This window comes from Erithacus rubecula, assembly GCF_903797595.1.
Source record: "Erithacus rubecula genome assembly, chromosome: 3".
NCBI lineage: Eukaryota > Metazoa > Chordata > Aves > Passeriformes > Muscicapidae > Erithacus > Erithacus rubecula.
In genome coordinates, this window is record NC_136689.1 from 60619490 (window position 1) to 60647484 (window position 27995).

The following is a 27995-nucleotide window of genomic DNA, read 5'->3' on the forward strand; positions in this document are numbered from 1 at the left end:
TTGAAACCCTGAATGGTGTAACTTGTACTTTAGGCTACAGAAGAAATTGAGGATCGTGAGACTTTAGCGCTGATGGCTGCAAGGAGTGAGAATGAGGGCACATCCGATGGTGAAACCTACATTGAGAAATACACACGTGGTGTGCTGCAAGTGGAGAACATTCTGAGCCTTGAACGACTCAGACAGGCAAGAAAATGGCATTTCTTGCACCCTTTGAGCTGGATTGTGAGAATTCAAGAAGAGATGATTGGTCTTTTAGAAATACTGTGTTGCGTTTTTTAAGAGATCATTGGACAAATAAATGCAAGGCAAAGTTACTTCTGTGAAATACAAATTTCCAGTGGTGGTGGATGTAATAACTAAAGCTGGCAATGATGTAGTACTCAGAACCTAAACAAGCAAAGGTCAAAGAATCTATTTCAGACAGAAGCTTTGGTGGTTGTATGTGCAAATTAAGATTTGTGAATGCAAGTCCTGATTGCTGCTGTTAGCTGCACTCAAAAGAAGTGCCTATCCTGCTTGCTGAGTTCTCTGGCATTGCTGTTAGTGTTTTGTTCTCTCTACACAGGCAGTCACTGTCAAAGAGGCGCTCTCCACCAAAGCCAGGAACATCCGCAGGAGCATCAGCACTCCCAACGTGCACAATGTAAGGGCCCTTCATCCTTAGCACTGATGGGGCAGGGGCTGCTCTCTGTGCTGATGGAATGCTTGCACAACGAGATAGCCTAAAGATTGCCCTGTGCTGGGACTAACCAGCCTGTGGGAAAGTGGTCATGAGGTGAAACCCCTCCCCAAAATTGTCCATCCTAGCAGATAACAAAGTTAACAGAGTAGAGGGAGGGTTGGTTGAAGCTTTTCTCCTTTTACAAGGATACCCATTTAGGAAGTAGTTCAGGATGACAACTGCCCTGATTCAGATTACATTTACCTCCAAGTCCCTTTAACTTTTTTCACAGTATAAGGGGTAGTTTCCATTTTCTGTGTTCTCTCACATACTCATACAGCAGAAACATAGATGTCTTTATACATAATCAGGTCTGAAAAGAGCAAAGCTGTAATTAGGACTAAATGATCATAGTGTTTCCTCAAGGTATTGTTTCTCAAAAATAAAAGCATTTTGATATTCTGTCTCTTGGTGTTCCCTAGGTGTCCTGTAGTCGACTGGATCTTTCTGCCTGCGATGAAGATGACAAGGTATGGAAGCATAGCAACAAACAGCTCACATTCCCAGATTTCCCACCTCCACCAGAAGCAAGATGTGTTTGAGCACTGGGGAAAAAAACCCAGGAAAACAGAAATAGTATTTTCCTTTAGTAGTACTTTAAACAGTTGATTTACATAGTGTATCTTCAAAATTCTGCACCCATTACATATAATTTTGCATTAAACCTTTTTGTCCTTCTCTGTTTTTCATATGATAATTATATAAACTGATATTTAAGAAACAGAGCAAAACTTCACTGACCAGCTAATTAGCTTTTAAAAAATCCATTTCTGTGTGACTGGAAAATTGTCTGAAGTCAGTAATTGACACACCTTTGGTTTGTAGGGTTTGGTTGACTTTCATTAAAAACAAACACCTGACTTTACCTATTATTTTTTCCACATTTGCCTGCATCATCACGCAGATTTATTTATTTTGTTTTTTTAGGGTTGGTCTGAAAGTCACCTAGATATATCTGACTGTTGTTCCAGTTATCAAGATGTCTCATGCTATGGTACTTTACCCAGGGAGTCACCTCGCAAGAGCAAAGATGGAAGTGGTGAGATTTCATATACATAATGACAGTGCTGGTAGATTCTTATTTATTGCATTAAACTGAAATTTAAGTTCCCAGTGCTCTTTTCCTAACGAATTGACTTCTACTTAAGGAGTTCATCATAATCTGAAAATAGGAAAGAAAGGGAGAAATGCATAAGACATCTAAAAAGGAAGGTGTAAAGTTGAGGGTATCCAAAAAACCAAGAGGAGGGCAGAACATGCTAAATACAAATCAAAACTATACCACCCAAAACAAAACAAAAAATACACACACACAAAAGAACAAAAAGCAACTGCTGTTATTTTATGAATTTGAAGATGAGGATGCTTTTTTTTAAAGTGGGAATTGTCCTTGGTGATGATATGTAGATACTGGCTGTGCCTCCTTGTCAGTGTGTTACAGGTGCCTTGTTTCCTTCAGGTCACATTGACCAGGCAGTGCAGGCAGAAATACTGCTGCAATAAAGTGGCATTGGGGTTTTTTTCATCCCTTCCTTGCTTGTAATTTCCTTTTTGATCATCCTGGCTGTGCCAGATGGCTGACTTGGTTACAGAGCAGATTTCTACTGTTGTAGGAAGAGGTCAGGTGAAACATAAGAAGCAAAGAGTTTCTCAGCTCTAGTTTCAAGGACACTTCCCACTGTTTTTATGACCAAGATGAAAAGGAGAAATGTTGGAGCCTCAGAATGCAGGGGGCAGATACTGCTCTTCTCTGCTTTGCTTCTGTTTCCAGACTTCCCTGTGGATGTCACTGAGCTCTTCATTATTTCATGCCTAGACCGGTGGCTAAATACTAAAATATTGACATTTTTCTGTAGCCAGCAACTTATCAATTGCATGGCTTAACCTTCAGTTATTTTGAAATATGTTCTTGCAGTCAGGATATGAAGAACTGAAATATACACTATTTTTGCTTTTATATCTAGGTGTTGTAGCAGAGAATTCCCATGCTTTAATGGCCAGCCCTTTTAAAGCATTTTCTCCCCAGCCACCAAAGTTTTTCAAGCCCTTAATGCCAGTGAAAGAGGAACATAAAAGGAAGACCCCACTTGAAAGCCGACCTCTACTTAGTCAAGAGGTAATCTTTGAAAGCCACCTGCTTTTCTAAGGGAGGTGGAGTGATTTTGTGTACTTGGCAAATCATTTGCATCTGTTGCAACAGAATTTTGTAATTATCTGGTAAAATTATTCAGAGCTCTCTTTATATGTGGTAGAGTTTGGCTGTTTGTTTTTTACCTGAATGCAGGGTTTGTGGGGTTTGGTTTTTTTTTTTTTGTTTTTTGTTTTTTTTTTTTAACTTCTTGGTATGTATTCTCCTTTACAAGATACTTCTATTTTAAAGTAGCAGTAACCTATATTTTTTTTAAATTTATTTTTTAGTAAGATGTTGGTGTGCGTTTTTCTCATAGATCAAATGTAATTCTGTGTAACTATTCTGGGGTGGTTGTAATTCTGGCCTTTATTCCTCACCCTCAGACTCTGGGAGAAGTGCATGTGTTCCCCTACCCATTAACTTGAATTTTGGTGTCTTTATAGCCAACATGAGTGTTTCACCTTCATCATGTCTTCACACCTTTCTAACTTGGCACTCACTTAGCACTGTGGTCAGAGCTGTGTGTGATGTGTTGTGTGTCTCAACCTTTGCAGAGCATGCCTCCATCTCAGGTGCACTGTTCTGGCTGTGCTGTGCCTGCAGGAAGCAGTGCCAGCAGCATGCCTGAGGAGAAGATTGTAAGTTTTGTACCAGTTTCTGGTTCAAAGCCTGGTGGTGGGCTTGAGGCACTCACGCTACTGCAGCAGGAAAAAGAAGTTGTGAGGTGGAAATAACCACTTGTGGCTGATTGTAGGTTATGGTAGCCACAGTTGCTTGCCTGGCTTGCAAATGCCTTCTGTCACTGGAGCTAACTCCTCTGGGATTTGGTGTTTTGTTTTTGTTTTGTTTTGTGTTTTAATGTTTATATGTCATTTGTCTTGTGGGGTGGGGGGAGAGGGGAGGCTGTAGTGTTTACAGGGCACAAATGATCAAGTAAAGGATGGGTTAGTGAGCCATGCTGTTGTCACTCTAATATACCTTGTATGTTACCTAGATTTTGTGACTATACCCCAGAGTAAATGGAATGATCCCATTTGGTGTAAGTAACCATGCATTTAGGTGTGGGTACACTATGAAAAGCTTCTCATTGCCTGACATGGAAGTAATGTGACTAAAATAAGATTGCCGCTCTTAATTAACCTGCAGCCTGTCTTCATCATAATTCAGGTGGAAATTGAGGTGGAGGGCTTTTGTTTTAATCTTCACCTGCTAAATCCTTTTCTCACTGCTGCTTCAACAAAAGGTGTATCATAATTTCTGCTGTATGATGGTTTTGGTTTTGGGGCTGTGGAACATGGCTGCAAATACTTGCTTTAATCAGAGCTTTGGATTTAAAATTCAGAACCATTGAATTATTTTCTGTAAGTCTTATGGGACACTTTTCCACAAAATATACTAGTGATGGATTTTTCCTATTTAACATTTATTTTAATTCCTACCATATAGTCATTAAAAAAAAACTGTTCTGGATTTCTAATATTGTTTAGTAGGTTGTTACACTAAAGTATCCTGAGTATTCTGGTGTATATATTTGAATCCTGGCTGCTGGGTTTGGGTGGCAGCTGTTTTATTCTTGATCATGTTAATTTTCCATAAGGTAGCTGACGTGCTGACTTGCACTGAGTCACTGATACAAATAGCATGAAGGTATTTGGAAGAAAAATTCATCTAGTGGGTTGAAAAAACATCCCTTGAAAAATAAATTGTTACAGAACTTTCCATAGCAACTTGAGGGCAGTTTTAATCCCTTGAGTGAAAACAAAGTCCCACCCCATGCATGCCCTGAATTAACCCAGGCACTTGCCAGTGCTGCTTTCCACGGATATGCTGAAGCTTTCAGAGCTAGAAAAGGGCAACATCCTGCCAGCTAGAAGGGAACTAATTCACTGAACACTGTAAACCTGCTGTAGCCAACAGGACCATGGAAAGGGCCGTTCTTTCAGGTCTCAGCTGCCTGACTCATACTGACTTCTCCCATGTATCAACACAGCTTTTTGTTTGGTTGCATAGGAAGTCAGATCAAGGGAACTGATCCACCCAGTTGATGGCTTGACTTACCATAGAACTTTTCATTTGAATCTAGTCCTCTGTCTGATGACTTTTAAGACCCTTGAGGTTCCTGGGGAGATAGGCACGCTAGTAAGGGAGGAGGTTGACATGGCTACTTTGTGTAGCCCAGACAGCCTGTGGTGGCATGTTTAGCAAATGATGCTTCTGGGGGGTTTTATTACTTTAGGAAAGAAGTCTTTGTAGGATGTAGGCTTCCCAGGCTACCCCATTTTTCAGAGCTGCAGTGAGTCCTATGTTTTAACCAGGCTGGAGGATTCCAGTATTCAAAACACATCTGTCAAAGGAAGGAAAAAAAAAAAAACAGGCAGTAAACAAAAAATATTTTTATTCAGTTGGCCTGAAATGGAGCATTCAACCTGAAATTTCAGAGAATATTTACACATGCTTGGTATTGCAGCTGTATCAAAGCAGCATGATATAGGGCATGTTCTATATAATATAGGAATACAGTGACTTATGTTAAGGTCAGATTAAATGTTTTCATATTAGGTGTATTTAAATACTCCCAGTAATTAACATGTTTAAGGGAGGGTTTGCTAAGAGGAAACTCTTCTAGTGGGCAATAAAAATTGAGGCACCAGTGGTGCAAACATTAAGTATTATTGATTTTTAAATTAGTAAAATGGGAACTAACTTGTTAAGGTTACTCGAGAGGTGTAATTTAGGGATTTGAAAGCTCAAATGCTTTAAATTTTAATGACAGAGTATCTTTGTTATGAAGCACATGTAGAGAAGCTGCTCTGTGCTCTTGCTTATTTTGCTTCTTTACTGCTAGAACTGGATGTATAGTCTTGTCTTATTAGTTCTTGCTGTCACAGTATTTCTATTACCAGTTCTTTGATCTGCTTTTCTTTATAGTCATTCTGTTACATCCCAGGAAAGTTGCTGAAGTTTCTTGACCAGTTTTGCAAATATTTTATCTTCATTTATTCCAATAGCCTGAACGTATGAGGCACTTTCTTTCTTTTTTCCCCTGACATCTCACCTCCATGGAAATTTGAAGAACTCTGAAATTGCTTTGTTTCTGGAATTTCCTAATCAGGAAATTCAGGAGAAGTTTTGAAAGGAAATTTGTCTTGTCCCCACCAGGGGCATATTTTGTTTGTCACAAAGTGGTGTCTCCTCACCTATTCACAGCATTTTTCATAGCCCATGTTCTAGTAAAAAGACTGGTTCTCTGTACCTTACCTTTTGTACTTATGATGACAGATAACCCTGAAATGGCACATGACTGACATTGTAGTTACTTGTTTAACCTCTCCTAATCACTCACCAATATCTGTGTGTCTGTAGAGCCATTTCTTAGTTACAGCCTCTTATCCAGTCTGATTCTGAACAGGGACATCACCAAGGTGGGGTTTTTTCAGTCAGATGAAGAATCCTGCAATTTTCAAAGCAGACACAGAGAACTCTGTTATAAAAATACCTTTAGGTCTCAAGGGGACGTTTAGCTAGTATCAACTAGAAAACTTCCTTCATTAAATGTTTATTAATTTGGAGTTCATATATAATCTTCAACTTAAGAGACTATTTCATAAACTCTTAGTTTTTAATGTTTAAAAAAAACAAAACCCCAAACTATAAGGTTCTGCATAGAACAAAACTTAGTTTTGCACAAGTAAAAAGGGCTAAAGAGAAGAGTTAAGCAAAATGATTGATAAAATATCCCTCAAGAGGTAGCCTGCAATATGCAAGAAAGATTATTTGCATAAGGCTTTAATGCTTGGAAGGGTATTCATAGTCTCAATAAAGCAGGTATTAATTTTTTCCGTTGCTTCTAAAGGAACTGTGGATTTCAGATGTAAATAGCAAGATTTTCAACAGGGTAAATAAGACTCACTAGTCTTACATGCCATTTCATAATACTATTGCTCCTCTTCAGAGAAACCATTGCAAACTAAAGCCTCCATCCAAATTCTGTAGGAGAAATAATTCTGAAAGAGTGCTGTGAAAATTAGAAAGCAAAGGATATCAAGCCTTTACTCGAGTAAATACTAATAATCTGAAGTGTGGTTGGATTTGTCAGATATACTTAGACAAGTAAACACATCCTGTTTGGATACTGATAGCTGTGCCAGCAAAAAAATTAATATTGAAAATCTTGAGTCATCTTAAGAGGCCAATCTGCATGGGTAATACTGAATTATATTTGCTATGAGTTTGAACATGGTTGGAGTGGACATGAGACATTGTTACAGATAAACTCCATCTGACCTATGGGCAGAGGCTGGAATATCTGGAGCTGTTCAGCCTTAAGGAGAATAGTCACAGGGGCAAAAATACCTGATGGGTCAAGGCAGACTCTTCTCAACATGTCCAGTGACAAGACATGAGGCAAATCAAAACACATGAAATTCCATCTGATCACAAGATGCAGCAAGAAAGCACTCTGTCTGCTGTGAGGGAGGTTAAACACTGGAATGAGTTGTGCAAGAAGGTTGTAGAGATCTCAAATCCCACCCAGATGGACACTGTCTTGGATAGCCTGCTCTGGCTGACTCACCTTGAGCAGAGAGAAATTGGGCTAATTGACCTCAAGAGGTGCCTTCCAACATTCTGATATGGGCAAGCTGAGCAAATCTGTTTCCTCTCTGGGTATTTGAAGTGTTGTTATATGAACTTACTTGAGCAGTCTTGACTATTTTGAAGTGAGGAAACATTTTCAAGAGGATATTTATCCTGATGTGTTGATACTCTGGTCATCTGGTTAACTGTTCTGCTTTTCCTTTTACATTGGTGAATCACAGCAGGTGTCTGAAAGCATCCAAGTAATTCAGATATCATACAGGATCTGCCTTAATCAGAATTTGAAATCTGTGATGCAGATGAAGGAACTCTTGAGAAATAATGGGTGCTTGAGTTTCTTTAAAGGACTTAAGCAGTTATCACTTTCCCTAAAATACAGCTGTTTCTAGTGGAAATGTCCTGCAAACTAACAATTTTTAATATGTATATGTGGGTATACATATACCTATACCTATGTTTATACCTGCATATATAAATGAAGACATATATAAAAAAGGAAGTACTTAAAAATTAATAAAATAAAGGAAGTACATTCATGTGGGGTCCTGCCTGTAGAATTTTATATTGGGGGAGCACCCTTGCCATGTTGCTGGAGTCTTTAATCTACAGACTGAAGTCCTCAGCTTCAGATGGACTCTGTGAAAACCACATCTGTGGTCTGGTCATGGTGCATCCCCACACACCACCAATAGGAAATTCAGGGAGGCACCCCCAAATTCTGCCAGGCTGATTAGAGTCATTTATTTCCTTCCAGACATGTACATGTATACATACACATGCTTCCTTGAAGATTTGCTGTAATATTTGATCTTTGTGATAGCCTGGGGAAAGCAAAATTATTTAGCCTTGCTGATATCAGGTTAATAGAAAATCCCACTGTGCAAAGTTATTAATAACCTGTATTGCAGCATGGATTCTGTAAGGCCTTTTCTATTTGTATTTATGTTATCTTGTTAGGTAGTAAATTAACTCTATAAAATACCTTCAGTAGGTTTAATTAGTAAAAATCATGAAGGGGAAAAAAGAGTTTGTGGATTAAAAGATGTAGTTTTCTTTTATTGCTTCATTTTTTCTGAACTATTTGGAATTTATTTTCTAAAAATTGAATAGCTCAATGTAGATAGGATGTGTTCCCAGCAGCTCTTTTCAATGGTGTCTTCCATTCTTCAATTAAAGAATATTAAAGGTACATATTTCTCCATGCTCAGAAGAGAAAAAATCAAGGATGATTAGTTTATTTTGGAAACCTCACTGTCACAGGTTCCTAATCCTAATTCCTCTTTTCATTTGCAGGACTCTGAGGAGGAAGACAGCGAGTTGGAGGCCATTAATAAGAAACTGATAAGTCCACAAAGTTTTCAAAATTTCCGGCCTTATGTCCCGGAGGAGTTTGCCGACTTCAGTATTTACAATGCTAGCCTGGAGAACAGGGAGTGGTTTTCCTCTAAATCAGACTTCATGAGCTCCCGTGTTCTTGAGAAGGAGGTGTCCCGCAGCCCCACCACTAGCAGCATCACTAGTGGCTACTTTTCCCACAGTGCCTCTAATGCCACCCTGTCTGACATGCTTGTTCCCTGTAGTGATAGCACAGACCAGCTAGCCAGTCACTCCAAGGAGCTGGACTCCAGTGATCCCTCAGGATCAGCCCTTGCACATGATTTAGGATCTTCTTTGAACAAGGAATGTCGAGAGTTAGAAAAGGAGTTAGCGAGAGAGAAGTTACCTGTGGTACCACTGAAAGAAAACAGTGCCTTAACAGAGCAAGTACCACTGTCATTCAGTGCCACTGACAGAGACTCTCAGCAGTTACCCAGAGCTGGATCCCTCTCAGCTCTAAGTTCCTTGGATGGCAAGAACACCATCGAATTTTCAGCACGCGAGGTGACAGTTGAGCGCACGACGGACGTTCTGGAAGATCACTCCTTTACTGAGTTCATGGGTGTTGAAGATGGGAAGGACTTTGACCATTCAACAGCTCTACAGTCAGGTTCCCTTCTGTCCTCTAACGGAGCGAGCACCTCGGAGTCACCCCGAGGCCCTGGCAAGGGGCAGAGCCCGTGCACAGGCCAGCAGAGCTCTGCAGCAGCAGCAGGTGACAGCTGGCTTGCAGATGCTGTGGAAAGCCCTTTTTGCTCTGGACTGGTGAAAGACACTTCAGCCCCTGAGACTTATCCCGATGCTTCCATGGACGATTTTATTACGAAGGACCACTTGGATGGTTCTGATTGTGAAGAAGAAGGTGCTTCTGCAGATCAAACCCACGTCTTGCCAAGCTGGGTGGCCGTGGGCGAGCAAGTCTGTGTTGGAAGTAATAAGATGGGCACAGTGAGATACGTTGGAACGGTGGATTTTTCAGCTGGAATCTGGGTTGGAGTTGAACTCAATGTTCAGCTGGGTAAGACTAAATGTGTTCTGGTTTATCTGTGCAGCTAGTGTGACCAGTTTTTAAAGTCACAGTACAATAATTCCTTCCAGTTCAGTCTTGGGAAGTACCTCCAGTTTCGTGAAGCTTGAAATGTGATACATCCAATTCTCAGCTTTGTGGTTATAGGGATGCTCTGATCCATTTTTAACTGTCTAAAAGCCCTGCTTTAGTATGTTGAGGTAGTTCCCCATTGGTACCCACCTATTTGTACAGATCAGAGAAACATGCAAAACCTAAAATTGGCAGATTCTTAAAATCAGTGTGCACAAATTCATGTACAGTTCTGACAGTGTGTGTCAGATGGGTTTGCTGTCAGTGGCTTTTAGAGATTTATTGTTGTTTTCCACTGAGGAAAGATGAATTCCAGAGCATAGATTTTCCATAACTTCACTTCAGAGCGGTCAGAGAAAGTCAGTGCTCTGCAAGTGTTAAGAAACTTCAATAGAAACACTTCAGGTCATTTCGAGATGTTTTTAGTAGTTTAATAGGTAATATCACTTATGCCAGAAGTTTTTCTCCAGCTAAATTTTAAGATTTGCAAGCAATTGGTTTTGAGGATAGTTTATTTTGGAAAATGAACACATGCTTGTTTTTTTAAACTGATAGTTAACAAAGCAATATTTTAGGAAATCATCTTTTTGGTCACATTTCAAGCCCTCCTTTCCAAGTTTTGTTCTCCTTAGTGTATGGTGAGCATCTGGCTCTGTCACTTAGCAGGAATAATCTTGACTATTTGACAGATAACCAAAGCCATTCACACTTCAGTGCCTCAATTGTATGTGCTAATGGCAGCACCAACATATAATCCTGTTCATTTCTTTCCCTTGAAGGGAAGCACGATGGAATTGTGAAAGGCAGAGAGTACTTCCACTGCAAACCACGACACGGTGTTTTCGTTCGTCCGGGGCGCCTCAGCAAAGCACCGGCTCCCGCAAGGAGATGGAGTAGCACTTCCCGGTCTCGGGCATCTTCCACTTCGGAGAAACGGAAGAGTTCTGTGCTTCAAGGCTCATCAGCCACTCCCAAGACAGGAGGAGACGTCCTCTGCCATTCAGGAGATGCAGCAGCTTCTGCTTTTTCTAGGAAACAGGAAAACAGGAAATCTTGGATTAACTAAACCCCGCAGTATTTTTGCACTTACTACACGCATCACTGTGTAGAAAACTTTACGGATTTTTGAAGCTATTGTACATTTTAACCTGTCCATACGGAATGTGTATTCTCTAGAGTCCTTGACTTAATTCTCTAATTTTTTATAAATAATATATATATTATATATATATGAATGTGTATCTATAGTTTGTCTGCCAGTGGGCAGATGCGGCTGCACACTAAAACACAGTTAAAGCTGATTGTAGATAACTGAGGTACTGGACTATTTGTTACACAACAACTTGGGAGATATATTTTAAACAACAAAAAATATTTTATTGAGGAAAAACCAGGATGTAAATCCATATTTGGAGAAAAAACCCAACCGCTACGGTTTGCTGTTCTTAATTACCAAAGAACTTGTTTTAGACTGACATATTTGCTGTTTATATCTTTCTATTGTAAATGTTTTAACTGGTAACTTGGTGCCATGTTTCTTTCAGTCACTGGGCACCGTGCAGCCTTTCGTGTTTAAGCACACTGAAATATCCAACTGCTTCGTATGTTTTGTCTTCCTTGAGGCCTGCCACTGTGCTGACTTGGCGTTGGAATGACTGACGATGCCTGAAGCTATGAGTCTGGCATTTCACATGTTAGCAAAAGCCAGCCGGGCAGTTTGACTGCAGAAACAGTATTACTGCAAGGGTGTGAGAGGACAACATTCTGGGGTTTTTTTAGGGGGTTTTGGGTTTTTTGGGTGTGGGGTGGGGTGAAATGGGAAATAAAGAAGCAGTAAATGGATCATGACTGCAAACTTTGCACTTGTTACTTGCCGGTTTATTATCAAGATGAAATAGAACCTGCTAAAGTAATTTTAATCTGTAAAGTTTATTTTAATAATGGGAATGATGGAGGGATTTATGTCTGGTGCTCATGAATTCCTAAGAAGGTTGTTCCACATGTAGATACTGTAGATGCTTGTACAAGTGTTCTGGATGTTTGTAAAGCAACATGGTAAAAAATGAGTGAAGTGAATGGCCTGCTGTATCATTTCTTTGTTCCTTAGCAAGTGAATGATTGAGATACCTGGGACCTTACTGAAAAGCTGCTGTTCTTTCTTTGATTGTTGTGTACAGTAAGCGGACTCTCGTATTTTACTATTTACTGTAAAGAACTGTAATTTATATACTGCCATACTGTATTTAATTGGTGCAGACCTATTGTGTGTTAGAATACAGACTGTTTACTTGGGATTTAAAAAAAATGTTTTGCTTGTATTTGGTACAATTAGGCTTCATGCTCAAACAGAGGGAGCTGTTTCTAGTTGGTGCTGCTCAGATGCAAAGGGCTTGGTAAAAATGCTGAAGGATAGTGTGGTTGGAGTGGAAGACTGTGTGGTACAAACCCATCTTACCACTGAGCCTCAGAGGAGAACAGTACCTCTGTGGATACACATTCCTCACCTTCTGCTTTTCCAGTCCCTGCCAGGAGAGGCAGTGAGGCCATGGAACTCCTGTCGGAGAGCAGAATCATGTGCGTCAAGGGGAGATGGGACAAGTACCTGGAAGACAGACAAGAGAGGATCGTTGCTAAATATATAAAGGCCTCGGCTGCCTGCAGCATGCTTGGCAGCTGGGAGGGCAGTGTGCTGGGGGAGGCAGTGAAAGGAGGGGCTGTCAAGTGCACTGCACTTGCCCTTGCTGTGGCTTTTGTCCCTTCTAAGACAGGATTCTCATGTGCTCATTGATTTTGGTGAAATGCGTATCTTTGCAGAACAGTTCATGCTTCTGGTGTCCAGCTAGTGTTGCTGTCACTGCATCAGTGACACTGCTGCTGGAGGAAATTACTGTAATAGAAAACAACTTTGTGCAGAATTATTTTATCAGGCACAGATGATTGTGGAACACTGCCATGTATCAACACCAAACACACCAGTGTCCTGAAGTTAAGTTTAGATGTTTAATCTTTTTATAAATCTTTTAGGAAATTTACTTACTCATTGGCATTAACATATTTGTCCAGGACTACAACAAATAATTTTGAAAATCAATGTGGCCATTTTCTTATGGCACACATTCAGTAGTTACACCAGGTTAGCATCAGCCATCATCAGCTGAGCTCTTCACACTGTTTCAGACTGCTGAGAATACAGAATGCACGATTGATTGCTTCAGAAAGACTGGGATAACTGTGCTCTTGGAATAGGCAATCTGATTATGCCAGAGACCAAAGCAAGCCAGCCTTGTGTTGTTCTGTACCCATTTCACATAACCTATGCCAGCATGAGTTCTGCTGTTATTAGAAGACTTATACAAACATGCAAACCTCGCATGTTAACATGCCCTGCCCTGGGTTGATATAAAGTTAGAAGGAGTACAGCTAAAGAGTGCAATGATGTGATAGGAAAATGAAAGTTCTTTGGCTGATTGTCTTCAAAATTCTAGTAAATAAACAGAACCATTTTTTTCCTGTTAGCAGTGTTAGACTAGGATTATTCTGTCTTGAACTTTGGATTCAAAGTGGAAGAAGATCATGGTGATAGTGCAACTGCAACTTGCTTTTTTTCTTTTTAATTTTAACTAGCAGCTAAAACACGCTGGCTAATAAGCATAGTGTACAGTCTGTAGCAAGATATCAATTAAAAAAAAAAATATACCAGTAACGTTATGCAGAGCCAATCCCTCATTTAACAAAACCTGCTATCCTGTTTGTTTCCCCAGTCTGCACAGAATTAACAGATTTTGACCATCAGGGTCTTTAGAATGCTAAGTAAGATCACCTGGCCTTCAGCTCGTTTTGTGAGTTTATGATGTGCTGTTTCTCCGGGCATTCCTGCCTTTATGGAGACACGGAGTGCTCGGGGAACAGCTGCCACAGCCCAGCCAGCACTAGCGCAAGCGTTTGGTCAGCACCACTCACCGTGGCAATATTCCATCGCCACAGGCTTCCTTGGGGTTTGCAGCTGAAGTACGAAGTGCTGCTATTCTGTAAACAGTAACAAGTGCCGTGGAACTGTCGGATCCAGCCCTGGGAGCAGCCTCTGGTGCTGGCTCAGGTAACTCGTCCCAGGAGTGGGAGACAGGAGCTGCCAGGGGCTGGACAGGCTCCTCTGGACCTGGAAGGGCACGGTGGGACTTGCCTTTCAGCCTTTCCCTCCTTTGGGGACGTGTTTTAGGAGCTTCTTTATCTGCTTAGCTGGTAATTTCCAGGAGGAGGGAAAACGTGTCGAAATCTCTGACTGAAAAGGACCGTAATGGTTTCAGGCTGCTGGGGGAAAGGTGGAGAGGAGGCGGCTGGATGAGAGCAGGCGCTGCCTTCTTTATGCAGCAAAACGTGCTAAAACCAGCTTTTCACACTGAAAAAAATAAAAAATAGAAGTGTGCTGTGCAAGTGCAGCGGAGCTTTCATCCGTGAACCGTAAACTGCGATCGCCCGAGGGTGGACCGCAGAAAGGGAAGACGCTGGAAGGCCATCCAGCTTTCCTGACCTATTTGCGTCTCATTCCAGCTCGTACGTGCGCGGGGACAGCGCACGCCGGGAAGCGCCCCCAGTGCCTCCATCCCCGCGTCCGTGCCGCCTTAACACCGCGGCCCCTTCCCGCGGGAGGGCGGACCGGCGCCGAGGCCCGGCCCCGCCGGCTGCCCGGGGCGGGACGTGCGGCACCGCACGGCTCGGCCTCGGCCGCCGCCGAGCGGGGTGAGTGGCAGCGGGCGGGCCGCGAACCCGCGGCCCCGGGGCTTGCGTGAGGGCCGGGCGGCCGCGCGGGCGGGCGGGCGGAGCGCCGCCTGAGGGCCCGGCGGTGGCCGCCGCCTCCCCGCGCCGAGGCTCCGCCCGCCCGCGCTGTCCCCTCGCCCTTCTGCGGGCCGGCAGATGCACGTAGGCTCCGCGCCCGCCGCGGCTCCGTCCCTTGCTTTTCCCCCCGCTCCTTAAAATGCCGGCGGGCCTGGCGGCGGCCTCGGGTTAGCATCGCAGTTCGGAGGCGTCGCGTAAGTTGCATGTGGGCCGGGCGGGGCCGATCTCCCCGGTTCTGAACAAAAGCGGTGATCCCGGCCCGAGGGTCTCGGCTTGGGGGTGATCCCGTGTTCTGCAGGTGCAGGAGGAAGCCGTGACGAGCACTCGCTCATGGTTCTTGAAGGGGAGCCCCCGACAGGAGCCTGGCAGAAATACGCACCCTGGCTGGGCCGCTCATGTTTGGTTTATTTCTCCCCAGGTGAAACACTTCCGAGGGATCCCGATGTGTCTCTTTCAATTTACCGCTAGAAGGTTGATCGCTCAAGCGCATTGTGGACTTAAGGCCTCGTCTTCAAAGAAACAGAAGTTTTGCTTGGAAATGGCCCGTCCTAGTTCAAGTAAGACATGTTTGCTTTAGCACCCCGGACAGGTTTTTAAGGTGGATTTGAAGTGCTAGAAGGTTTCATGTGCTAAGTGAAATCCATGGCTTAATTCAAAATGTTTAAAACAGTGTGAAGTTGCTTTTTTTTGTCCCCCAGGTACTAAAATTACCTTTCTATGTCTGTATTCTGTATAGTTCCAAAACCCCTTGCAGTCAGCGTAGTTGAAACATTAACACGTTTTAAATGTTTATAATTTATGCACATAAGTATGTAATGGTTAACTGCATTTCCCTTTCATAACCCTAATGAGTAATAAAACTAATTCCTCGTTTATTTGCAGAAGAATGGGCCTCGAGCATTTGTAATAGCTCAGGAGCTGGGTAACCCCAGGAGCCCTGTTCAGGCTAGCAGTTGTAGATGTTCTCTTTTTGCTTGTTTGGGGGTATTTTGGTTTTGTTTTTCATTTTGAGAATGTGCCTTAACTAGAAAACTGCACATGGGTACAACAGCAACCCCCCTAATGCTGGGTAGCAAGGCAAACTTGCTTTTTCTGCTGCCTTCAGCATCAGCATTTGGCTGCTCTCAGAGACTTGGCTGGGAGGGCTTCTGGCCTGAACTTTACATATTCGTGGCTTGTGAGGTTTAATTTGCACTGCAGCTAAGGCATCAGAATAGCAGTGTTCTCTTGCCCAGGTGGCTCTGTGGGACCTCTCCAGTGGTTCTTTCTCCCTACAGGAACTTACCTTTGGGTGGGCATTTTGTGAGGGGGGAGGTATTTTGGTTGTTTTGGTTTTTATCTGAAAGACCACATAGTAAATTGTGGGGATTAGGGTTGTGGTGAGCAGCTCAAAGTTCATCTGGAGGCTGCTCACTAGTGGGATGCTGTAGGAGTCTGTACTGAGGACAGTGTTGTTTAACACCTTCATTAATATCTGGACAATGGACCAGAGTGTATCCTTGGCAAGTTTCCATATAATATGAAGCTGGTTGATACTCCAGAGGGTCCTGCCCCGGGGAGAAATAGCCCCAGGCACTAGGACAAGCTGGGGTGACCAGCTGGGCAGGAATGTCCCTGGGGATCTGGCAGGCATCACATTGGCCTTAAGCCAGTGATGAGCCCATGTGGCAATGAAGGCTCCAGGGCATCTTCTCAATGCATGAAAACACTCCATGGTACTTGTCTGCTGGGAGGGTGGTCAAACAATGGATTGAATTGTGCAGGAAGGTTATGGAATCTCTATCCATGAAGATATCAAAAGCCACCCCACAGGACACTCCAGGGCAGTCTGCTCTGGCGGACCCTGCTTAAGCAGAGGGGGCTGAAGAAGATAATTTCCAGAGATTCCTTCCCACCTCAGCCATTTTGTGATTCTAACCTGTGTTGCTTTAAAATTTAGTTTTGAGGTAAACTTCAAGAAATCTTCTTTTTGTCTGTCTATAGTTAACCTGTTCCTTTCTAATCTTGTCTCAACTCACACAAAAAGGAAAAGTAAATTTTCCATCTTTCTCCCAAACTACTTTACCATGCAGGGAAAAATGGTGGGAATAGCACATTAAAGACATAAAATACAGTTACAAACCTATAAAACATGAAAATTGCCTCAAAAGAAAACATATTTTCCCAAATTGCCTTAATTTTGAAGGTGATACTTTGTGAAAAAAAACAAATCAACAACAAAGGCAACAACAAAAGAAACATATTTGTTTTCATCTCAGGACCTTACCTAACAATTAGGAAGCAAACTGTTCCTGGGTGGTGGTGCCACCAGCTGTTTTTGGGGCAGCATCTAGTGTGGGGTTTTAGTTAAAGCTCTGCCTTTCCAGTACTGACTATAACCACGTTAGCACATTACCCTACTGTCCTTGCTCAGACACATATTTTGAGGATCTCCAGGAACTGCCCTTTGAATTCCAACATACAGAAGCTCAGGAACCAGTTGGTGTTCCAAAACTGAAGTGATGGGAGGTGTGTATGGGAGCTGTTTCTGGATGTGTAGTGTGGTCTCCTAGGTCAGTGTGAGCACCTGAAGAGCTGCTTGTTTTCCCTGCCCTGGCACAGACATGGCTGATTTCCGAGAGGTGTTTGCCAAAGCCAAGCACATCGCCATCATCACCGGAGCCGGCGTCAGCGCCGAGAGCGGCGTCCCCACCTTCAGAGGGGCTGGAGGCTTCTGGAGAAAGTGGCAAGCCCAGGTAGGTGCTGGTGGCCTGTGCCATGCCTCTCTGTCTGTCACACAGGTGAGTGTGGAGGGTCAGGAACAGCTGGGGAAGAGGGTGGAAGTTTTCCCATGGCAGTGCAGCAGGGACAGAGCTCTCCCTGCAGCTGCCTCTGCAGCCCTTCCCCGTGCCCTTGGGGATCTGCTTCTGTCCTTCAGTTTATCAATTGCTTGGGAAAAACAGTGTTCTTGCAGGCATCCCTGGGTCTTTCTGCCATCCTTGTTTTTCTGCAGTTCAGCTGTTTGCTCGTCTTTTGACACCCTCACTGTTTTCCTACCATGTGGTCCAAAGGAAGAACTGATCATAGAGACTGGTTGTTTTCTTTTAATCTTGGTGTCTCAGAACACCCTTTAAAAATGCTTTAGGGCTTGTTTTATTTTGAGGTAGATTCTTTAACCCTCCCACAGGCTCTGTCTCTCTTGTTGGAATGATCTCGCCATCCCTCAGGGGTGGGAGAGGAGGTGGAAGCAGACACTGGGAGTACAGCTGAAAGCACCAACAGTGTGAGCTCTCCAGGGGCCTTGAGTCTCATCCTGCCTGGTGCTGCAGGTGTTTCAAGCAGCTGTTATGCTGTCAGTACCTGCTACTCCAAATGCTGCAATCACACCTGCTTTCTTTGTGGTTTTCAATTACAGAATTCCTGAAAGATCTGATGAAGTTAAACAAATGTCAGAGAAATTAGTTTTTTAAACTGGTTTGAATCTAAAGATGAGGTTTTTTTCTTTCAGTGACCAAATAAAGCATGCATGTGTGTAAATGCTTGGTCCTGTTGCACCAGAAACTTGTATTCAGTGTTTCTGTGTCAGCAGAATTGTGCACTGGGGTGCTAGACTGAGCTGCACCTCGTTTTTGAGGAAGAAGCAAAATTAATGTTACTCTGAAAATCAGCTTCAGTTTTACCTGCACACAAAATACAAGACATTAGATTCTGGTTTTGACAATGGGTGTAATTTGGCTTGTGTTACACTTAAAGCAGAAAAGAATTTCCTAGCAAAGGAAATATATTCACATGATGCTGAGTGTTATGGCTGCTGTGGAAAAGAGAGTTGTGAGTGCCAGAAGAAGGGTATGCATTGGAATATCTCATCTTGCTTTGTGCTAAGCTCCTAATAGTTCGGTAGGGCAGCACAGAGTGCAGTTGGAGTGTAGTGTAAACCCACGTGCCACACTATTGCTGTAAATTATTTCCTCTTGTGATTTGACACTTTGACTTGTCACCCTTGTAAGGGCTGTGGAACAATATTCTTATGAAATGCATTTGGTTGTAAATAATCTGCTTTTGATGACCTGGTGATGCAGGCAGCAGTATGACCTGTTGTGTCTTTTGCAGGAGCTGGCTACTCCAGGGGCTTTTGCACGGAACCCTTCCCGTGTGTGGGAATTCTACCACTACCGGCGGGAATTGATGCTGAGCAAACACCCCAACCCAGCGCACGTTGCTATTGCAGAGTGTGAGAAGCGCCTGAGCAAGCAGGGAAGGAGCGTGGTAGTCATCACTCAGAACATCGACGAGCTGCACAGGAAGGCAGGCACCAAGCACCTCCTAGAAATTCACGGTAAGAGCTGGCTCACAACTCTGCCACAGGCCAGGAAACCTGGGATGGGGAGTGGGAAGAAGGGAAAGCAGGGTGAACACAGAGAGAAAAGAATCTTTAAAATTATACTGACTTGCATAAAGGTATTTACAATAACACCTGTTCTCTTTTGGAAGTTGTTTCAGGTGCTTAGTAGCTTCTCTTTATTCCTCACCTTTATCATCACAGAATCTCATCTTTCTGTTTTTTAATGGATTCTGACAGTGTGTGGAACTGGTTCCTACTTCTTGCAGTTTTCCACAGATCCACTTGAATTCTTGTGGCTGTGATACCTGGCTGATTTCACTTAGAAAAGGGGAAAGGAATCCCCAGGGATTCCACTGTTTTTTGGTAGTGGTAGTGTCAGTCTGCTGCCGTAAGGGGTGTATTGGCAAGCCTGGCCTCACCAGCCCTGGTGCTTTCCCTCTGTCCTGTTCTGTCCTGTCCTCACTTGTGCAGTCCTTGGCTACAGGAGGACAAAGGGACTGGAAACTATTGAGATTCCCTTACCTTTCTTTCCTGCAGCCAGTGGTCATCCCCCTCTCTTCCCTGTAGTCAGTGGCATTCCTTACTCCCACAAAGTGCCAGAGGATCATAAGGCAGGTGCGCACCTGCAGGTCAGTGGGGCTTTGGGGTCTGAGGAAATGTAGAGGTGTGAAGAGAAAGAGGATGTGGAAGCCCTTCTCCATCCTTGGAGGTGACCCCGCTCATTTCTCCACTCCTCAGGCCCTGCCACAGGGTGGAAGTCTCCCAGAACAAAGACCCATCCTGGTCGTCCAGCACTGAGATGGTTTTTAACTCGAGTATCACTAAAGGTGTAAATAGGATTTCCCACCACCGCCTTTGTTCTTTGGACACAGGAAACTTGCACAAGCTGTTCCGCAGTTGTGGACCCAATGATGAAGCCTTGGCAACAGTTTAATTTTGGTTATTTGTATTCCTCACAAAATGGACACAGTTTTTAGCTCTTGGCTATATTTCACATCTTGACAGCATGTTAGTAATGTTACAGAATTTTTGGGAGCAGAGTTCTGCATCAAACAAAATGGTGTTGACCATATTTATTTTTTTTAGAAAACGTTTCTGATGTAAGAGGAAAAGCAATAAACAGAAGTCATCTCCCTCAGTGGTATTTTAAATTATGATTTTCCTGCAACATGTTATGGACTGTGTATTACTCATGTCCTGAGGCAGAACAAGGGAAACAGTGAGACTGTCTTTGCTATTGTGTTCCTGTAGTAAGTTACTGACAAGGTGCAGCCTTCAAGGTCTGTAAATAAAGGCTGCCCAGGATAAACACAGCCACTTGCCTGCACAGCCACACCTCAACCATCACTTCATCCCTGATGTTTCCTCTTTGTGTGTTCCAGGTAGTTTATTTAAAACTCGATGCACCAGCTGTGGAAATGTCGCTGCAAACTACAAGAGCCCGATCTGCCCTGCATTGGCTGGGAAGGGGTAATCCATTCTTTCTCTCACCATTAAAAAAGCAACTGAGCAGGGGGATGGGCCAGGCATATGCTCAAAGATTTTTTAGGATAGTTTTTCCCTTTACATTTCACCAGACCTTTAGATAGTTGCATAAATAATTGTTGTGCCTTTGACAGTCTTGGCCAGCTTACCACAGTTGCTCAGCTCCAGGATAATTCTGGATAAATTCCTGCCTGGCTTGGCGGGGTATTTTAGGATTGTAGTAGGTGTTTGAAGTTGGCTGAAGTTGCAAAGATTACTTGATTAGAGGGTGTGCTTTAGAAAATATGAAGGTTTTTAGAGAATGATTTATTAATATATGAAGTACATTTTGCACTACTGGACATATATTTCCATTTTGTAACTACAGGGCTCCAGATCCTGACACAGAAGATGCCACAATTCCAGTTGAAGACCTTCCTCAGTACGTATGGACCACTTTGTTTGGGCTTTTACCTCTTCATGCTTTGTGCATCTCAAAGCTTTATGTTACTGTTCATGTTGTTTTGGAAAGACATTCAGAACTCTGGAACTCTGCCCCAGGAAACTGAGTCTAAAGTTACAGGGGCATCAGACAAGGAGTGTGTAGAAGTTACCACAGTGCTAAAGGCACCACATATTTGTGTACTTGAGCACCAAGATAAAACATGCCCAAATTCATGGGGTTTGTAGTAAGTGTAGTAGTAGAATTGCAGCAAGAAAGTGAGTGCTACAGCAGTAAATGTTCTGTTACTTTGCAGGTACCACCCAGTGTTAGTTTGGGATACTGGGATGCTGTCCCTTGCAGGCACAGAATGTGCCACCATGGTTTTTTACATGGCCTGAAGCTTTGCCCCAGTTAGTTGCAGATGGAAAAAGCCATCATATTTTTCATCTGATTCCTAAGGAAGAAGTGGCTAACACGGTGCTTCTGTCTTTTGGTTCATTTTCTCCTTAAAACCCTGTTAGCCAGTTTGTTAAAGCCGATAGAGGCCAAGTTTTAACTTTCATGCATTTCAGGAGCTGAGTAAGGGGAAGACACAATTAAGTATCTGCGCTGAACAACTGTTCAGCACCCCTTCCATGGGATCATGCAGCACATGTGTACTTCAGCACGTGTGTAGCATGGAGCTGCCTTCTGTCAGGCACGTGGTAGGGAGGGTGTGGGGTGAAGGGGAGAGAAGGGTGGCAGGCAGGACTTGCCCAAGGAGGAGGAGATGCTTTGCCATTGTGCAGCCTGAAGTGCCGTCAGCGTGGCGCTGTCCCCGTGTGGTGTTCGTGCAGGTGTGAGGAGGACGGCTGCAGCGGGCTCCTGCGGCCCCACGTGGTGTGGTTCGGAGAGGCCCTGGATCCCGGCGTGCTCACGGCGGTGGAGAAGGAGCTGGATATTTGTGACCTCTGCCTGGTCGTGAGTGCCTCTTTCCTTACCTGTCCTCCGTGGCAGGGAGGCCACGCTAAGGACGTGGCTCTTCCTGGGTAAAGCAGATGCCTCTGTGCTTCCCTGAGGGAACTCAGAGCCTGAGGGACTCTCTGGTGTCCAGTACAAAACACTAAAAGACTTTGCAGCTTGAAAATGTGCACAGACTACTCAGAAATCAATAGGTACACAGGGGTTAGAGATTAGACAATGTTGTTTGGCTGTTGAATTTCACTCCCCCTCTACTCTGGTGAGACCCCACCTAGAATACTGTGTACAGTTCTGGTGCCCCCAGCACAAGAATGTGGAACTGTTGGAGCAAGTCCAGAGGAGAGCCACAAAGTTGGTAAGGGTACTGGAGCACTTTCCCTCTGAAGAGAGGCTGAGAGTGGGGCTGTTCAGCCTGGAGAAGGGAAGGCTCTTGGGAGACCTTAGAGCAGCCTTACAGTACCTAACGAGGCCTGCAAGGAAGCCAGACAGGGACTCTTCATCAGCAACAAGGGGTGATGACTTCTAACTGAGAGTGGGTTTAGATTACATATAGGAAGAAATTCTTTACTGTGAGGGTGGTGAGGCACTGCCACAGGTTGCCCAGAGAAACTGTGGATGCCCCATCCCTGGAAGGGTTCAAGGCCAGGTTGGATAGGGATCTGATGGAAGGTGTCCCTGCCCATGGGAGAGAGGTTGGAATGAGATGATCTTTAAGGTTTCTTCCAATCCAAACCATTCTGTGGTTCTAATTTCTCACATAATTTTGATTCTTTAAAAAGAAATATTTAAGTTATAATGTGCTGCTTTTTTGCAAAGTGGTTTACCTGCCATGAAGGTTCCAGATCTCTAACCAAAACACTTGCTTAGACTGTTGTCTTCCATTTGCACAGTGACCTCAAGCACAGGAGAAATGTTATGTTGGGTTTTTCTTTTTCCTGAAGACAAAGTGTGCCATTTTGTTTCTGGGATTTTTTTTTCCATCTACAGTTACAGACGGGTTTCTTTGCCTGCACCAGAGAACAATTCCTGATTGTTATGCTAAGTTAAATAGCTGCCTCTGCAGTGACACTAATCGGAGCTACTGACTGGGTTTCATTTCTGCAGGAGTCTCCCAGTGCACATGCATTGTTGTGAGAAGGGCCCTCTCCTCGGGGCTGGGTTGGTTTGTTTCTGTTTGAGCGCTGTCCTGCTACACTTGTGACTCTGTCCCGCTGCCCGCAGGTCGGGACCTCGTCCGTGGTGTATCCCGCAGCCATGTTCGCCCCGCAGGTCTCGGCCAGAGGCGTCCCGGTGGCGGAGTTCAACATGGAGCCCACTCCTGCCACCAACAGGTTCAGGTAGCGCTGCTCAGGCCTTTGGTCCCTCCATCCTGCCCTTCGCGTGCCACTGCTGAAACGCTGCGTTTAGACAAGTACGGTCTAGATTTCCCCCCAGCGCTTATGAAATATTAAGTTTCTGTTAGTAACTAAGAAAAGGGGATTCTTCTTCCATGCTGGAATTTTCACTGAAGACACAAACCCGTATTGTTTAAAGGGTGAGGCTGAAGTCCGTTCCTACGCCGCACAAGCGAAAACCTCTCCCTCCCTCCCGTCCCCCTGCCAGACTCGCCAGGTGAAGCAGCGGGATGCGCCGGGGCTGCCCGCGCCCTAAACCTGCCGCTTCCTTCCAGGTTCCACTTCCCGGGCCCCTGCGGGACCACGCTACCGCCGGCGCTGGCGCGACACGAGACGGAGATCATCTCCTGAGCCCCGGGATCACCTCCGGAGCGCCGGGAGCGGCCCGGCCCGGCGGCTCCAGCGCGGGGCGGGCGGCCGGCGGCGGCGGGACTCGGGGCAATAAAGGGACGGCGGCAGGGCCACCTCCGATGTGCTGTGTGTGTGCGCGCATCCCGCGGGGCGGGGCGGGGCGGGGCGGGAGGCAGGGCCGTGTCCCGGCGCTCGGCATTCCCCGGCGGAAGGCGGGAGCGGTTCCGGGGCGGGCGGCGCAGGGGCCGCAGCCATGGCGCGCCGGCAGAAGGGGAAGGCGGCGGCCGCGGGCAAGCGCAGGGCTCTCGCCACGCTGCCCAGCCCCGCATCGTCCTCGGAGGACGAGGCCCCGGAGGAGGTGTCTTTCGGCGTGGCCAGGGAGGCGGCCGAGGCCGAGCGGAAGCTCGTGGGGGAGGCGGCCCGGAGGTGAGGACACGCCGGGCTCCTGCTCCCGGGCGGCGGCTCTCATGCCAGCGCTTCCCTCCTCTGCCCCCGCCGCTTTGCGCCACTCTTCTCCCCTTTCGCCCCCTTACCTCCCCCTTATCCCCTCGCTTATCTCTCTAAACCCCCCTCCACCCCTCTTACTCCCCTTTTTACTCCCGTTCACGCCTTCTGCCCCATCTTGTCCTTCCCATATTTCCACTTTTTGCTTCCTTCCCTTTTTCCCTTTATCTCCTTTCTTACCTCACCACCCCTCTTATGCCTCCCCGGCCCCTTATCCCTCCTCCTCCCACCCTTAACCCCTTATCCCCCTTCACCCCTCTAAGCCCTCGTTCACCCCCTTTAGCCCGTAATCCCCCCTCTCGCCACATGGGATGTTGACGGTGGCTCCCGCCTCCCCGCAGGCACCGGGAGCTGCTGAAGGAGAAGCGGCGGCGGCACCAGGAGCTGTTCGCGGAGCAGAAGGTACCGCGCTGACCCGCTGGCGCCGGGCGGGCCCTGGCGGTGTTTGCCGGCGGTGTCCTGCCCGCCTGACTCCCCTCTCTCTCCCCCACAGAAGCGCAAGCTGCTGCCCGAGGCCGTGCTGCAGGAGCTGCAGGAGCTGCAGGATGTGTCCGCGCGGTGAGCGGGCTGGGGAGGCGGCGGTGGGTGCTGGGATCCCCATCTCAGTATCTCCCAACCGTGGGGCAGCCCCTTCTGGTCCGGCTTGAGAGACTGGACTGGGATTGGGGGTTCCTGGTTTTGGGTGAACAAAGGGAGTGTGAATTGAAGAGTAACCTGATGCCTTCCCTTTGCTCCCCAGGCCCTCTGAGCAGGCTGCAGCAGATGACCCAGGTATGCTACAGCTCGCTTTGCTAACAAGGTGCACATCTGGTACTTCAGGAGTTCATTCCTGTGCCAGAGCTCCAGTGGGGAGCTCTGGTGAAGAGACCTTCTCCAGAAGGTTCATGCTTCTCTTTAAGTGTGAACAGACTGGACAGATTCTTTTCTCCAGGAAAAGAAATAGCTGAGGAAAGATCGAAAATCAGATTCAGTCTAGTTCTTCCACCCTTTACAGAAGTCACTTCCTGTACGGTGATTTCAGTTAAATAGCCCGAAGTGTTTAAGGAAATCATGGGCAGATGTTACAACAGAAAAAGCAAGGATTATCAAAGATAGATTAATAGCCCTTGTTTAAGTTATAAAGGCTGTTCCTGGGTAGAGTTGTTCAATTGCCTCAATACTTCACATATCAAACTACAGTTCAGTAGCATCTCTAGAATATTAAGTAACTTTTTTCAAACTCAGAATTACAAATCATGAGTCTAGAGTGTTTATGACTGCTGTTTTTGCTTCATCTGTACTTTGAAGTACTTCACAAAAAATCTTATATTTAAACAGTTCTCTCATCCAAACCTCACATACTGCTACTTTTTCTTGCCTTTATTTAAAAAAGATATGTTGTATTGGCATAATGAAGAGAAGAGCTGAGAATGAACCACGACTAAAGCCAGAGCTGGATTTCCCTTTATGGGTTATCCATAGCTGTTATGCTGCATTGAATTTTTGTCCCATGGTGAATCCCACTTTGTTGATGCCAAGAAAGAGGAAAACTGTACTTTGGGTTGCTCCCCCAAGCATGTTTATTTCCCTCCCTCCTACAGCTGTTCTTTTTAGTCAGTGCTTCTGAAAAGTACTGCTCGTTTTAAGTTCTGCTCCTTTTTCACTGACCAATTTTGGTTTGTAATATTTGGGAAATTTCACTTGCAAGTTACTCCAGGTGAAGAACTTGAAGCTGAGGCAGTACAGCTGGATGAAGACCTAGTCGAAGTGCAGGAGAAGAAAGGCAAGAAGAGTAAGGGTGCCAGGTAGGAGGAGGAGATGCTTTTGCCTGGTGTGGGATGGGGCATCACAGCAGCTTTTCTGTCACTGCGTGGCTGTACCCTCTTCTGCACTTTATGTTCCCCTGTCCTTCATCTGATTGAATGCGTATTTATGTGCTAAAATCACCGTTAATGTCTTCTGGTTTAATATACTTATTTATGCGTGCATATGTATATATATATATATATAATATAAATAATTTTTACATATTACATATATAACTGCTGTGAGATGCCTGGGCAGTTGTAAGCACAGCACTGCACATTGTGTTGTGTGCTGCTACAGGTGGGGTGGTTGAGCACCACATTCCTGCTTTTCAATCTGGTTTTCTCTCTCCTCTATTGCTTTGTCTCTGATGAGAGTAATTGCCCTAGCTCCTGGTAGGATGAGCTCGGGACACCCAAGGAAACTACTCAGGGCACACAAAGGCATTTGACAACAGCTTGAGAGTATTGGTCTAGCTTTTTATTTTTTTAATACTGCCACAAAGCTTATCTGAGTACCAGAAACCATCACTGAGTTCTGCTGTGCTCAAGAAGCAAAGCTTGACAGCAGTGTCTGTTGTTCTGGATCCTGTAACCACATTACAGGGATTTATATCTCTCTTTGACTAGGACAAAAGGGAACTACATGGCTGTGTGCTTGAAAGACCACAGTGTAACAGGCCTCCACCAGCAGCTCGCCAAAGACTTTCTAAATGCTCAGCTCTATGGGCCACACACCAACCGGGTACAGGGTAAGCACTGCTGCTTGGCTGGGTCTGCATCGAGCCTTGTCTGCCTTCAACTTGGTGATTAACACTTGTCTCCATTTCAGCAAATGAATTTTTTTCCCTTGCAAACAAGAAAGGCCCAGTCAAAAAAGCTGCAGTTCAGTTTGTGGACAAGTCTTGGGGTGAGTACAGAAGCTCGGAGTAGGTCCTGTTTTATGCATATGTGGCTAAAAGTACACTTGAATAAAATCAGGGTTTCTATGCCAGAGTATCCTGGATTGTGATCCTCTTAAGTCCAAGCACCTGGAGAGTAAGGGAAGGGCTGCAGGGCACGCCTGAGCATGATGTATGAGACTCAAGTTGAAAAAAATTACCTCATTTTTGGTATGTTAAGAGACAGCTCTTGTCCTAGAGCTAGGGCTGCTCAGTGAAATAAAGACTGCAGTAGCTGAAGTTGTTTCAGCCTCCAGTCTTTGAGCTGTTGGAAAGCATTTCAGATGCATCTCAGACTTAAAAGTGGGGATACCAAGATTCCAGAACATCTATGTGAGCACCCATTTCTCCTAATTTCCATAATGGATTGGGACAGTCTGACACCCACACAGTCTGAGTCTCATGAACCAAAGGGAAAACCACTGACCTTAGCAGGCAGGGCCTGCTTTCCATCTGTGCAACACTGAAAGCAGCATTATACCACCTCACCCTCCTGGAGGAGCCTGATGCAAACTGGCACTCCTGCACAGTGGAATTCATCTGGGGCACATAAAATACCTTAGGAAGTTTATCAGTGTTTGAGGTGGTCGTTCTATTATGAAATGCTGTAGCAGCCAAGGGATTGCTGCTTCTCCAGCACATGGGCTAAGAAAAATTGTAACTAATAGCTTTTCTTTCTTTTTTTTTTTTTTTTTTTTTGTTATAGGGCAAGATAAAAGAGAAAAAGCAGCAAGATTTAAGAAACATTGGCTGGCAACACAGATCAAAAATGGAGTCTGAAGACAGCTTTTTCAGAAGATGCTGCTAAGGACTTTTGCACAACACAGGTGTTCTTTCCCCCTTCATCATCACTTTGCTTTCAGCTCCAGGCACTGAGCTGTGCCTGCTCACACTTCCCCGTTCTCTCCCCTCCCCCTTTCAGAAGTTCCTGGGGAAGCTACAGAGCAGCCAGGCCAGTGTTGTAGAACAGCTGGTGCTAGGACCAGGCTTGCAGAGCTGCCTCCATGAGGCAATACCTTTGCAGAGAATAAAGATGAGCAGTGTTGTACCCTACTGTTGTGGATGCTGCAT

The 27995-nt window shown here is 45.0% G+C and overlaps 3 protein-coding genes across 6 annotated transcripts in view; all 3 read left to right on the top strand.

Moving 5' to 3' along the window:
* The window catches only part of KIF13A (kinesin family member 13A), a 103154-nt gene extending 90985 nt beyond the window's left edge, over positions 1-12169 (top strand). Inside the window, exons 33-40 of one of the 2 annotated variants that reach the window (XM_079302382.1) lie at positions 34-186; positions 569-646; positions 1147-1194; positions 1652-1763; positions 2689-2840; positions 3410-3493; positions 8745-9846; positions 10707-12169. In XM_079302382.1, coding sequence (XP_079158508.1) covers positions 34-186; positions 569-646; positions 1147-1194; positions 1652-1763; positions 2689-2840; positions 3410-3493; positions 8745-9846; positions 10707-10993 — 2016 coding nt within the window. In that variant the 3' untranslated portion in view covers positions 10994-12169. The remainder of the gene's footprint in view (positions 1-33; positions 187-568; positions 647-1146; positions 1195-1651; positions 1764-2688; positions 2841-3409; positions 3494-8744; positions 9847-10706) is intronic. The other variant, XM_079302383.1, reaches the window with a different exon arrangement.
* Positions 12170-14533: 2364 nt separating this feature from the next.
* SIRT5 (sirtuin 5) lies at positions 14534-23815 on the top strand. 2 transcript variants are annotated; one of them, XM_079302089.1, is made up of 9 exons: positions 14534-14664; positions 15179-15317; positions 17362-17495; positions 18850-19075; positions 20464-20551; positions 20934-20987; positions 21827-21950; positions 23172-23287; positions 23620-23815. In XM_079302089.1, the coding sequence occupies exons 2-9, from the start codon at positions 15203-15205 to the stop codon at positions 23693-23695; spliced, it is 933 nt and encodes a 310-aa protein (XP_079158215.1). In that variant the 5' UTR covers positions 14534-14664; positions 15179-15202; the 3' UTR covers positions 23696-23815. The 2 variants fall into 2 exon arrangements, with proteins under 2 accessions (XP_079158215.1, XP_079158216.1); XM_079302090.1 differs by lacking the exon at positions 14534-14664 and adding an exon at positions 14756-14954.
* A 39-nt stretch (positions 23816-23854) lies between these two features.
* On the top strand, positions 23855-27972 carry NOL7 (nucleolar protein 7). 2 transcript variants are annotated; one of them, XM_079302092.1, is made up of 9 exons: positions 23855-24121; positions 24541-24601; positions 24693-24757; positions 24939-24970; positions 25887-25983; positions 26614-26735; positions 26816-26893; positions 27631-27751; positions 27847-27972. In XM_079302092.1, exons 1-8 carry the CDS (start codon positions 23949-23951, stop codon positions 27702-27704), a joined length of 702 nt encoding a protein of 233 aa, XP_079158218.1. In that variant the 5' UTR covers positions 23855-23948; the 3' UTR covers positions 27705-27751; positions 27847-27972. The 2 variants fall into 2 exon arrangements, with proteins under 2 accessions (XP_079158218.1, XP_079158217.1); XM_079302091.1 differs by having other exon boundaries at positions 23856-24121; positions 27631-27972.
* The last annotated feature ends 23 nt before the right edge of the window (positions 27973-27995 follow it).

What these genes read in the sequence shown, in the direction of transcription:
- SIRT5 (XM_079302089.1), top strand. Translation starts at nt 15,203, where the DNA reads ATGTGTCTCTTTCAATTTACCGCTAGAAGGTTGATCGCTCAAGCGCAT. An exon ending in CCTGCATTGGCTGGGAAGGG is followed by an intron (nt 20,552 to 20,933) that starts GTAATCCATTCT and finishes TTGTAACTACAG; the next exon opens with GGCTCCAGATCCTGACACAG. An exon ending in CCTGCCACCAACAGGTTCAG is followed by an intron (nt 23,288 to 23,619) that starts GTAGCGCTGCTC and finishes GCTTCCTTCCAG; the next exon opens with GTTCCACTTCCCGGGCCCCT.
- NOL7 (XM_079302092.1), top strand. Translation starts at nt 23,949, where the DNA reads ATGGCGCGCCGGCAGAAGGGGAAGGCGGCGGCCGCGGGCAAGCGCAGG. An exon ending in AGCTGTTCGCGGAGCAGAAG is followed by an intron (nt 24,602 to 24,692) that starts GTACCGCGCTGA and finishes TCTCCCCCACAG; the next exon opens with AAGCGCAAGCTGCTGCCCGA. An exon ending in AAGAAGAGTAAGGGTGCCAG is followed by an intron (nt 25,984 to 26,613) that starts GTAGGAGGAGGA and finishes CTCTTTGACTAG; the next exon opens with GACAAAAGGGAACTACATGG.